A 12,432-nucleotide genomic window follows, 5' to 3' on the forward strand; every position below is an offset into this window, starting at 1 on the left:
GGCCCAGAGATGAGATTAGGGGAAAAGGTGAGGCAGACTGGAAGCCAGACCAGGGAGGACCCTAGTGGCCTTTGCACACTCCTGGGCTGTTGGCTTGAAGCCCAGCACCTTCCCGCCCAAACCCCCTCCCCACCCCACCCACATTCACCACCCAAGCTTCTTGCCTCTCGCTGCAGCCAGGTGGGGCTATGCAGTGGTTCGCCAGACCGGAGCTGTGCTTCCTTCCAAGGCAACCAGGCTTTTGCTCTCACAGTGCTCTCCTCCTGCGGTGCCACACCCCTCCCCCATCTTTGTAGAATTTTTATCCTTTGAAAACTGACTCATGGGGGAGGAATGGATTGGGAGTTTGGGATTAGTAGATGCAAACTATTATACATAGAATGGATAAACAAGAAGGTGGGGACTTCCCTGGTGGTCCAGTGGTTAAGACTTCGCCTTCCAATGCAGTGGGTGTGGGTTCCATCCCTGGTCAGGGAGCTAAGATCCCACATGCCTTGGGGCCAAAAAAACAAAACATAAAACAGAAGTAATATTGTAACAAATTCAATAAAGGCCTTAAAAACAAACAAACAAAAATAAAAAACAAGAAGGTCCTACTATGTAGCACAGGGAACTATATTCAATATCCTGTGATAAACCATAATGGAAAAGAATATGAAAAAGAATTTATATAAATGTGTATATATATATATATATATATAAATTATACATATATATGTATAACTGAATCACTGTGCTGTACAGCAGAAATTAACACAACATTGTAGGGAATTCCCTGGCGGTCTAGTGGTTAGAACTTCGTGTTTTCATTGCCGAGGGCGTGGGTCCGATCCCTGGTCGGGTAACTAGGATCCCACAAGCCATATGGCCAAAAAAAACAAAACAAAAATCCCCACAGCCTTGTAAATCAACTATACTTCAATAAAATAAATGTTTTTTTTAAAAAGTAAACCTTCTTAATAAACATGATTTTAAATAAGAAGAAAAAATAAAAAACTGACTCAAAAGTGACCTCCACCGTGAAGGCATTTCTGCTGTCTGGGTCATGTTCTTCCCGCGCCCACCCAGCATGGCTCATAGTAATGATAGTAATGATGGCTCATGTTTATGTTGTGTGCTCACCATGAGCCAGACACTACTCAGACTGCTTTTCATGTAATGCTACATGAAATCCTCACGGCACCTGGAGAACAGGAAGGGGCGGTGCGGATGGGAGGATGGGGTACCAGACCATCCCTATTTTCTGGATGCAGGAGCTGAGGCCACAGAGCTTGAGTGTCCTGTCCTGGCCCCTCCGCAGGAGAGTGATATGGTTAAGAGCACCAGCTCTGAAGTTGGCTGGGTCAGGATTCACTTCCTGGCTCTTGTTTGGTTCCCAGCCATGGTGGTTACTCTTTCTGTCGTTCCCAGTGATGGAGGGGCAGGAAATGCTGTGTTGGAGGAGGAGGTGATCGCAGAAGAAGGAGCAATCAGCCCTCTTTGGCAGAACCTGAGCATAAAGAGGGCATAACCGGGAGGGCTCTGCCCCCACCTCAACAGACTGGACTCCCCACCAGTTCAGCCACAGTGGTCTCAAGGGAGACTCTCCAAGCCTGCCCGATACAGGGCACCCCCAAACAAGGATCCTGGAGAGGGTCTGGCCTCCAAGTGTTGAGGAGTTCATCACCCATGCTCAGCCAGGGCCCCAGGGAAGCTAGTGTGTCCCCAACACAGAGGCTCTCCTCTAGTGAAAGAGGCCCCCACTACCTTCCCAAGGAACCCCTAGGAATATTGGAAAAATAGGTTCTCCTATTAAAACAGCAGCTGGGGCTCAGGGCACAGGCAGATGCTGTTTTTCCCAAACATGTGCCCTATGATAATGTGCCGTATGATACGGGTGATAATCGTAAGCAGTGCATTAAATAACATTGAACCACATACTGCAAAAGTCCTACCTTTTTTCAATTCCTTTTTAAAATAAATTTATTTATTTATTTATTTTTGGTTGCATTGGGTCTTTGTTGCTGCGCATGGGCTTTCTCTAGTTGCGGCGAGCAGGGGCTACTCTTCGTTGCGGTGCATGGGCTTCTCATTGTGGTGGCTTCTCTTGTTGTGGAGCACAGGCTCTAGGCGCGCGGGCTTCAGTAGTTGTGGCACACGGGCTCAGTAGTTGTGGCTCGCGGGCTCTAGAGCGCAGGCTCAGTAGATGAGGCGCAGGGGCTTAGTTGCTTTGTGGCATGTGGGATCTTCCCGGGCCAAGGCTCGAACCCGTGTCTCCTGCATTGCCAGGCGGATTCTTAACCACTGTGCCACCAGGGAAGCCCTCAATTCTTTTTTTTTAATGAATTAAATTTTTTATTGAAGTATAGCTGATTTACAATTTTGTGTTAGTTCCATGTGTACAGCAAAGTAATTCAGTTATACACGCACACACACATATATATTCTTTTTCAGATTCTTTTCCTTTATAGGTTATTACAAAATATTGAGTATAGTTCCCTGTGCTACACAATAGGTCCTTGTTGTTTATCTGTTTTACATATAGTTGTGTGTATATGCTAATCCCAAACTCCTAATTTATCCCTCTCCCTTTTTTTTCAATTCTCGAAGACCTTTATTACCCATCAAGGAGAGAGGCTCACTCTCTCCTGCTCATATCTCTTCAACAATTACCTAATCCTCATCTCCCTTTTTGAGCTCAGATGAAGGATGAGAGCCTTTAGAAGGCAACAGGATCTCGTTAGGATTTTCTTTCCTACATACATTTCATTGTGAAATTTTTTAAACATTTAGAAAAACGGAAAGAATTGTACAGAGAATACCCAGACCCAGATCGCACTATTAACATTTTGCTTTATCGCATATCCATTTCTCTAGTCACCCGTCATCTAATTTTTTGATGCATTTCAAAGGAAGTTGAAGATTTAGGGGATCTAATGGACAGCATGGTGATTACAGGTAACACTGTATTGTGTACCTGAAAGCTGCTAAGAGAGTAGATCTTCAATGTTCTCACCACCAAAAAGGAAAAGATAATTGTGTGATGTGATGGAGGCGTTGGCTAATGCTAGGGTGCTTCTCATTTCGCAGTATATGTGTATCAAGTCAACATGTCCTACACCTTAAACTTACACAATGTTTTATGTTTTTTTTAAATTAATTTATTTTTGGCTGCGTTGGGTCTTTGTTGCTGCACACGGGCTTTCTCTAGTTGCGGCGAGCAGGGGCTACTCTTCGTTGCAGTGCGCAGGCTTCTCACTGCAGTGGCTTCTCTTGTTGCAGAGCACGGGCTCTAGGCGCGTGGGCTTCAGTAGTTGTGGCTCGCCGGCTCTATAACGCAGGCTCGGTACGGGCTTAGTTGCTCCATGGCATGTGGGATCTTCCCGGACCAGGGCTCGAACCCGTGTCCCCTGCATTGGCAGGCGGATTCTTAACCACTGCACCACCAGGGAAGTCCTGTTGTATGTTAATTACATCTCAATAAAGCTGGAAAAAAATGTTAAATAAAACAAACTTGAAGACATCAGTTCACTGCACCTCTAAAACACTTCAGCATGCATACCATTAACTAGAGTTCCATGTCTTTTTATGACTGTTGTAGCTTTTTTTTTTTTAAGGTGAAATTTACATACAATGAAATGCACAAATCTTAAGTGTATACTCACCAAGGCAAAGGTGAAAACGGGAGTAACCCACCTCTGTTGAGGTTCAGAACATCACCATCACTCGAGAATGTTCCCTTATATCCCTTCCGAGTCAATCCCTATCCCACCTCCCACCCTTCCAGAGGCAACCACTTTTCGTTTATTGTGGGGTTTTTTTTTCACCATAGATCAGTTTTCTAGCTGGATTTTTTTTTTGGCCTGGCTGCGGGGCTTGTGGGATCTTAGTTCCCCCACCAGGGATTGAACCCACACCGACAGCAGTGAAAGCGTGGAGTCCTAACCACTGGACGGCCAGGGAATTCCCTCTAGCTGGACTTTGAAAGCATTTGCATTGTTTTGTTTTCACCGAGTTTAGTTTTACTAACCTATTTATGGCAGGGTTTTCCACATGCTGTAAGATATGTGACTACATTTTTAGAAACTGGGTCAGTAAGTCCCTATATGCCTGGGAGGGAGCTGCTTTACATCTGTCATCTGGCTTAATTATTAACAACACCCCCCCTTTCACTCTCAACAGTGTCTCCAGTTTGGACCATCAATTATAGGTCACCTTCTCTGTAATGGGAGGGGCTTTGAAGGCAAGCTTGGTGCAGGCAGGGATCTTTCTGTTTAGAGTATCCCAAGCACTTGGGACAGGGCCTGACCTGTAGTAGGTGCTCAAGAAATATTAGCTGAATTTTAGATACATATATATATATATATATATTTAAAATATTTATTTATTTTTGGCTGCGTTAGGTCTTACTTGCGTCATGTGGGCCCTTTTGTTGCGGCCGGCAGGCTTCTCTCTAGTTGCAGCACGCAGGCTCTCTAGTTATGGCGCTTGGGCTTAGTTGCCCTGCGGCATGTGCAATCTTAGCTCCGACCAGGGATCGAACCTGCGTTCCCTGCATCGGAAGGCGGATTCTTAACCACTGGACCACCAGGGAAGTCCCAAGATATATATATATATATTTAAAGCCAATTTAAAGGAAAACTTCTGCAGACATGGCCAAAAATGGGAAGAATTTACCCAAAACACTGCATTAATGTCACCCAGTAGAGCTGGGTTGTCCAAGGTGGTGGCCATTGGCCACTGTGGCTACTGAGCCCTTAAATACGGCCAGTCCAAACTGAGATGCGCCGTAAGTGTGAAATCCATACTGAATTTGGAAGACTCAGTACAAAAAGCCATGTCAAATATCTCATCAATAACTTTTATATTGACCACATGTTGAAACAGTAATATTGGGGAAATATTGGGTTCAATGAAGTATATTCCTAAAACTTTTTTTACTTTGTTTCTTTTAAAACTTGTTTTTTTTTTTGCTTTTTTAAAAATGTGGCTACAAAAAAAGTAAAATTAAACACACAACTCACATCATATTTCTATCAGATGGCAGGACACTAAAAAGTTAATAGTGATTCATACACGTAGGTATGGTCAGGAAGAAGAGCTTCTTATTTCCTCTATTACCTACTTCCAGAAAGACTGAATGAGGGTTTTATTTTGTAACTTTGAAAATAAAAAATGAGATATGCATCATGAAATCATAAGTGAAGGAAACTGAAATCAGTTGTCGGAGGTGGTAGGGATAACCAGTGCTGTCCTCAAGAGCCCTGGAAGCATTCGCCCTCCACCCTGGGAACATGTTTATGTGGACTTTGAAAACTGTCCACTTTTCAAAACAAAAACAAAGGACGAAAAGGAACGAAATGTTCTGAGGTTGCTTTTATTCCAAGAATTCTGTGGGCTCAGCCCAGATGCCGTCGGTGCGGGCTCGCCTATAGCACCCACACGCTACAGCACCACAAGGGCGCCCGGGGCCTATGGGAGTCCTGGTCCCCCAGCCAGTCAACGTGACTGAATCCGCCATCAAGGGCCGGCCTGGCTGCCCCCGAGTGGTCCCTCTGCGTCCCCTACTCCTCGGGCGGGCGAGGAGTGGGCTTCAATGCCCCCGTGTCCCACGCTTTTGGGGTCTGTGCCCTGCAGCCCTGCAGCTCTGTTCTTCTCAGAGGGCATTTCCCGCAGCCCCCCATTCATCGCGGGGGCATCTCCAGTCGTGGACATCTTCTCTGTCCATGAGGTTTCAGATGGCCCCTGCTCGGAGCCCCTGCCCAGGCAGGGAGTGGCCACATGCTGGGCCAGAATCAGTCACCGTCCTCCAGGAGCCTGACACCAGGCCCCGGCGAGGCGGCTAGGAAGCTGCTTCGGCCGCTGTGGGCTGGATCAGCATGGTGGTGGCCTGCAGCGGGTAGTAGCGGCCCCGCCAGGTCTTCCAGAAGATGCCCTTCTTAAGCTGCTGCCGCTGCCGCGGGATGGAATGGAAATACTGGCCATTAAGGTTGGAGTGGCCGCAGGTACCGAACCACCAGCCACCTGCCGGGGTCAGAGAAAAGGGGACTTGGTCAGGCCCATGGGTCCTTGGGCCTCCCATGGGGCCGGGATGGGGGTGAGGCTGGGTGTGGGACGTCACACAGTTTAGATGAGATGACTTTGGCAGTGGTTGTCAAACTGTGTTCTGAGGAACCCCAGGTTGTGACAAAGGCACCTCAGGGGCTCTGGGCACCCCCCTTCCCAGTAACTGCAGCTTTTATGTCTGTGACCCTGGCGAGTGACTTCTCCGCACCTGGCACATGGCAAGCATTTATTAAAGCCTCTCTATGACTGTCATGCATCTCAATAGTTTATATTAGATTGAACCATATGAAATTAACCACTATTCCATCCTTCTTTGACCCACCAAAAGGCAAGTTTCATATGTTTCACTTCACAGGGCCCGGGCTCTGCCTCCGATTTCATTAGAACAAGATGGGGTCTGTCTCGGAGGCTTTGTCACACACCAGCCACCATCCCACAAACGTCATCTCGTCGTATGTTCATAATAATCCTATGGTGTGGACGGTGTGGTTATACCCATTTTAAAGATGGGGTAAGTGAAGTGTCAAGTCAGTTGCCCAAGGGTATGCTGCACATAAGGAGAAAAGTGGGGAGGGAATAGATGGAGTTGAAGGCAGGGGACGGATGCAGAAAGGTAGGGAGGGGAGGTCCCAGCTGTGTGGCAGAGGGCAAGACAAGGAGGGTCAGAGCTTGCTTGCTCACCAGAGAGGCTCTTTGCACAGTTCTTGTCTCCGCGGAGGTCGTGGTCCTGGTCCCAAGTGGAGAAAGGCAGGGAGAGGCCGCTGGGCGAGAAGGTGGTGGTACCCAGTTTGCTGGCCACGGGCGCCGTGAGCTGCAGGCTGTAGGCTGTGTCTTCACCACCCAGGTGGACTGGGAACTGCAGTGACTCGGCATTACCCTCCCAGTCCTGCAGCTGCACAGCTAGGCGGCTGCCACGGTCCCCCATGATGCGGTGCACCTTCTCCAGGCCCAGCCAGAACTCGCCTACAGTGGGAAAGGCCCATCTGTGAGAACGACCCACCTCGGTGGCCCCCTCCTCCCCCTGTGCCTCTGGCCTGCAGGAAACACCCACCTTGGGGGTCTCCGAAGCCATCCTTGTAGGCTTCCCAGGGCTGGTTAAAGTCCACTGAGCCATCCTGGCGCCTCTGAATTACAGTCCAGCCTCCATCTGCCCAGAAAGGTGCAAGGTCACCAGGAGGATTCTTCTCACAAGAGACCCTGACTCCCCCATCTGGCTCCCAAACCCCAAACCACCTCTAAACCAAGGGAGACCAATGTTCCTCTCATCCATCCCAGCAGGACTGGAGGAAGATGGTCGAAGGAGAAAGATGGGCTGGTCAGCAGGCGGAGGGCTCTGCCTAGATTTTTGTCCCAAGGATCCAGCAGGGAAGGAGGAAGCGGGGAGCAAGGGAGGGAGGGGGGTGAGCTGCATTTGACAGAAAGACAACCGGCCCGTGATATTTGGGGTACCTGGGGGGCCAGAGCATCCCTACCTGAGGTCATCTTGCAGTTAACCAGGAATGAGGAGGACCCCTGGGGCTGGATCTGGAACAATCCACTTTGCCTCTCTCCCTCTTCAAACAGCTCCTGGCAGTCCCTGGGCAGTTCTGCAGGGCAGACAAGGGTGGGGGGATTGAAGCAGAGAGCAGTCCTGGGGGTTCCAGGAAACAGGCATGTCTGGGGGCTGGGCAGCGGGTGACAGGGACAGGAGAGGGCAATCTAGAGCTCATGACACACCCCCCACTTGCCTAAAGTCTTCCATAGCTCCCCATGCCTTTCCTCAACACAGTCTACAAGGCACCCCAGGACTGGTTGCTATACCCATCCTCCCTCCTCCTGCACTGCACGCCCACCCTCTGGCCACACACCCTCCTGCCACAGGGACTTTGCACGTGCTGGTGTTCTGAGACCCACTTCCCTCATGCCTTTCTTTGCCTCATATTAAAGGTCCCAGCTTCTGAAAAGGATGATGTCCCTGACCCCCCCAGACCAGGTTAGGGGCACTGAGGACTTCCTACTCCCCAACACTGGGGTCATCTGATGGTCTCTCTCCAACTCCCCACACTGAATGAGGTCCATGAGGCTAGGGACAAGGAATGGCTCTTTGCCCACCATATGGCACCGGTGCCCAGGCTGATCCCAGCCCACAGCAGGTGTTTACTAAAGATGCCATGAAGGAATGATTGAAGGAGCTGGACCAGAGTGGGGATGGGGCGAGAACTGCGATAAACAGGAGGGGGCTCTGCTCTGTCCAGTGGCAGGTGGGGAATCAGGCCTGGATGGGGCTTGGGGACACCACAGAGGCCCTGCCTGGGGTCCCAGGTATCAGAGAGGGAGGGGGAAGGGTTAAGGAGTGAAGGAGGGAGGGAGGGAGGAAAAAAGGGAGGGATGGCCAGGGCACATCGGCCGACCGGGGAAGTCCCCGCCCCCAGCCCCAGCCCAGCCCGGAAAGTAGGGGAAAGGTCGCAGGGGGAGGGGAAGGCTCAGGTCGCGGGGTGAATGTGTCCACACTGTGGGAATGGGGGCGGGCCCAGATGACTGGAGGCATTTTCTGGCCCCTGAGGCAGCTCCCCTTTCCCCTACTTTCCTCTCTTCCAATCACAACAGGCAGCCCGCCAAACCACCAATGTGGCTTCCATTAACACCAGCTGTTTGTCTCCTCAGCTCTGAACTTTCCCATACTTGGCAGGGCCGCGCCTGGAGTCCCCAAACCTACACACGACCCCCCCTTCCCCATCACATTCCCCAGCCTGGATCTATGCCTGAGGGCCCCACCCAGAAGCCACTCATCCCAGGGCTCCGGTTTGGGAGGGTGTAATGGACCCTTCCTGGTTGGGGAGGGGAGGGAGAGTGGTGGGATGGGGAGGTGCCAGAGCCCTCAAGACTAGAGGGCTGGAAGCCAGCAACCAGCCCGAGGGTGTGAAGAGGGAGATCTGAACTTTCACCCAGTTGGCTGCAGACTGCTGCAGATGCCAGGCTGGGTGATGGGGTACGAGGACCACAGGGAAGCCAGCCAGGTCTGGATCAGTGGGACAGAGACACCGGGAGCTGGGAATCTGTGTCAGACACCTACAGACATGCTAGGAGATCTGGGGTGCTATGGGGCATACACAATAAAGGAACCAGAACTTGGGGGGGGGCATGGGAACGGCTGGTCAGGGACTTCCGGGCCAATAGAAGGTTGTGGGACGGAAGAGGTGTGTGAGTCAGGAGGCCTGGATTTGTAAGAGATGCAAGAGTGGTGCGTCTGGCCAAGGAGATGGGGGTTCCCTGCCCTAGCCTCCCCTCCTAGATCCACACTCTAAAAGACCATGGGGGATGGGTGGCAGCCAAACATCAGAACCTCCCCTCCCAGGCCGCCATTCTCTCTTCACCCAACGAGGACTCCAGCCTCCCTAGCTGGCACCCTTTTGTCCCCCATCCTGTCCTCCTAGAAGGTTCCAACCTCCAGGAAGGTGTCCCTGAGCTGTACCACCCCTTTTCCCACACCCCTGTAGCTCAAGTCCCTCTTGGACCCTCTTTCCCAGCCGCCTGCTGCTCCAGTTAGTGGCCCCGTGAGGCTTTGGGGAAATCCCACTGGCTTGCTGGGAAGAAGGGTGGGGTGGCCCCGTGAGGCAGGGAGAGGGCTGAGGAGGGGGTGTCCCAGTCACCCCTTCACCAGAGACCCATCAGCCCACAGGGACGCAGGGCCGGGGCCTCTCTCCTTCTCAGTAAGGTGGACCTGACAAGGTGGGGGGGGTCAAGAATAGTGGGGGGGTGGTTTCCAGAGAACAGCAAAGGGCTGGACACTCACTGTGCAGGCGGCTGATATTGTGAGCTGGGCCAGCAAGCTGGGCCATCTTGGGTAGCCTCTTCCTCCTGGCACGCTTGGCCACCCCGTGGCCCAGGTGCATGGGGGCCAAGTGGCCCATCTGGGACAGGACAGGAGGAGGGGGTCAGGTCTGGCTGGCTCAGGCTGCTCGACCTGCTTAGCTCCACGTCCAGACCCATAGGTCCAACTTCAACCTCCCTCCCCAAATGGGGCAAGCATCGGGCACCTGGTTCTGCAGGTTCTGGATTCTCAGGTGCTGCTTCTCCAGGTGCCGCTGCTGCTGGGCCACCTTCTGAAAGAGTTGCTGGATCCTGCTGTTCTGAGCCTTGAGCTGAGTCTGGGGAGAGTATAAAACCCTGGTGAGGATCTGGCCTTCTGCCGCCAACTTCTCCATTCATCCGCCGGTCCTACTCCCAACTCTCCATCCTTTGAAACCCGGGCAGGAGAGCCCAGGGAGTCCAGGATGTGCCCCTCCCGTCCACACCCTTCCAGGGCAGTAGGAGCGTACGTACCTGAAAGCTGCGGAGGGTCTCCGGGACTGCGTCGCCGGCGGGAGGGACCAGATTCTCCGGGGCGAACGGAGGCGCGGCTGACCCCTCAGGATCCTTGCAGGCGGCCCCGCACGCGCCCAGACGCCGCTCCAGCTCGCCCAGCTGCCCACGGGTGCGCTCCACATGCTCGCGTAGCCCGTTGCCGAGCTGCAGGAGCCCGTGCGCCAGCACATTCACCTCGTCCCAGGAGGCGAAGCGCGGCGTCTCGGGAGGCTCTGGGCGGCCCTGCGCGCTCAGCAGCCCGGCGGTGGCGGCGCACAGCACCAGGGCTGCTCCGGCTGTTGGCGCACAGCGCATCCTTCCAGGTGGTGTGGACGCCGGGACGCGGGGAATCGGAGAGGCAGGGGTGAGGGGGCGCAAGGGGGACTCGGAGGTCGAGATGAGAGGGGTGGAGACGCCGGGGCCCTGGTGGAGACTCGCTGAGCGCAGAAGCCAGAAGAAAGATTCGAATCACAGCTCGGCTTGTGCCCGCGACGCCCTCTATTATAAGCACAGTGCAGGAGTAGAAGGAGGAGCCTGGGAGGCGGGGCGCATGGGGTTCCGGGGGCGGGGCGTGGGGCCGGGGGTGAGATTCAGTGTGCTGGAGGCAGGGTAGTTTTGGGGGTGAGGGGCGTCCTGGGAGGTGCAAAACTCTGGCTCCTCCCACCAGGCCCGGACGTGCGTGGTCCATCGTGCCTTCTCTACTGACCGTGGAAGACGTGACTTCCTCTCCCCGCGGTCCCTTTCCCAGCGCCGGAATTTCGAGCCCCCCCCAAGCCCCCTCCGCGCTCAGTGGGGAAAAGGCGCTGGTGTCAGCGGGGATGGGACTTGCGGGCTGCATTCCTGACCCCCTCCCCAAGTCAAAAGCTGGGGAAGAGGGTCCTGGTACGCTCAGTCCAGCAGGGCTAGGCGGGAAGCCCGGGACCCCTCAAACATCCCCGCCCAAGACCAGGCTGGTCTCCCGGGGAGACACCTCGGGCTCCCGCGCTCCTTCCCGCTCAAGGCTTGGTCGTTGCAGATGTGTTTGTGGGATCCTTTAACGTCCTTCATCCCACTCCGCACAACTTAGTGCCCTGGTGGCAGGGCCCAGATTTGTCTTGTTCAGTCTCCAGCGGGGGCCTCTCTCCCCACTGCCCACTCTCTACCGTCAGGGTCTTCAGAGTGTTTGCCTGAATCAAAGCAGGAACCTTGGAACAAAAAGAGGGGATACATGGAAGGAAGGTCTCCCCCTTCTCCCTCATTCATTCATTCATTCAACAAACAGTCCTCTGCTCTCCTACATGGAGTTCCCAGGCTGGTGGAGAGACCCCAACACTCTGAGCCTGGGGTAGGGACAGAGTTGGGACAGAGGAAGAATTGAGTGAGCCTGTGAGGTGGACGACTTTCATTTCACAAGGCTAAGCATTTATTCAACAAACTTATACCAAAGTTCTCCTCCTCCATTCCCACCAACTTCCCTATACCTTCCCTGAAAATTGAGGCTGGCATAGAAAACCTGCCTGCCAGGAAAAACCCAGGGCACGATGGCTCAGAGAACAGGCAAGAAAAACAGAGTTGACTCAGCAGGGCTCCGAGCCAGCTCAGCCTCTGGAATCCGAAACTGTGTGCCCCATACACTTGGCTGGGCCAGGTGCCAGGATAGCAGATCCCGGCAGCAGTGACAGGCAGGTGGGAAGGGCAGAGAGGAAAACCTTGGCAAGGAATAGATCCAGACAGCCACCGTCTGCCCTGGCAGCCGGCCTGTCCAGCCCCCAGCCCCTGGCCTCCTTCTGAGTGGGGGACATAGCTATCCAAGAGTGAGCGCTCCTCCTCCCTGGCTTCTTGCACTGAGAAAAATGATCAATTACTTTTCCAACCTGAAGGCCTTTTTCTGATCCACTTTTAAGGGGCTTCTACCTCTGTGCTGTGTTTCAGAGGGCACAAAGTACACCCAAGCCTCTTAGAGGCACCTGCAGTGAACAAACTACAAAAGAATTTGTCCAGGGACCCGGAGCTGGCCCTGGATTATATCTTAAAAAACTGCTCTGTGGAATATACCTTTGACCCAGCAATAACATATCACCGTGA

General features: G+C 53.0%; 2 protein-coding genes across 9 annotated transcripts in view; both read right to left on the reverse strand.

The window, feature by feature from the left end:
- HNRNPM (heterogeneous nuclear ribonucleoprotein M) overlaps nucleotides 1-12,432 on the reverse strand; it is a 175,351-nt gene that overhangs the window by 76,631 nt on the left and 86,288 nt on the right. The window lies entirely within an intron of this gene.
- ANGPTL4 (angiopoietin like 4) lies at nucleotides 5,341-10,858 on the reverse strand. Its single transcript, XM_007169038.3, has 7 exons — nucleotides 10,348-10,858; nucleotides 10,062-10,172; nucleotides 9,818-9,935; nucleotides 7,518-7,631; nucleotides 7,097-7,192; nucleotides 6,727-7,008; nucleotides 5,341-6,003 (listed from the first exon to the last, which is right to left on the reverse strand). Exons 1-7 carry the CDS (start codon nucleotides 10,681-10,683, stop codon nucleotides 5,822-5,824), a joined length of 1,239 nt encoding a protein of 412 aa, XP_007169100.2. The 5' UTR covers nucleotides 10,684-10,858; the 3' UTR covers nucleotides 5,341-5,821.

This window comes from Balaenoptera acutorostrata, chromosome 2 (assembly GCF_949987535.1).
Source record: "Balaenoptera acutorostrata chromosome 2, mBalAcu1.1, whole genome shotgun sequence".
Taxonomy (NCBI): Eukaryota; Metazoa; Chordata; class Mammalia; order Artiodactyla; family Balaenopteridae; genus Balaenoptera; species Balaenoptera acutorostrata.

Coding starts and splice junctions, on each gene's coding strand:
- ANGPTL4 (XM_007169038.3), bottom strand. CDS start 10,683: ATGCGCTGTGCGCCAACAGCCGGAGCAGCCCTGGTGCTGTGCGCCGCC. Junction 7,632..9,817: donor CAATATCAGCCGCCTGCACA/GTGAGTGTCCAG, acceptor TCTGCCCTGCAG/AACTGCCCAGGGACTGCCAG. Junction 7,009..7,096: donor TGGCTTCGGAGACCCCCAAG/GTGGGTGTTTCC, acceptor TTCCCACTGTAG/GCGAGTTCTGGCTGGGCCTG.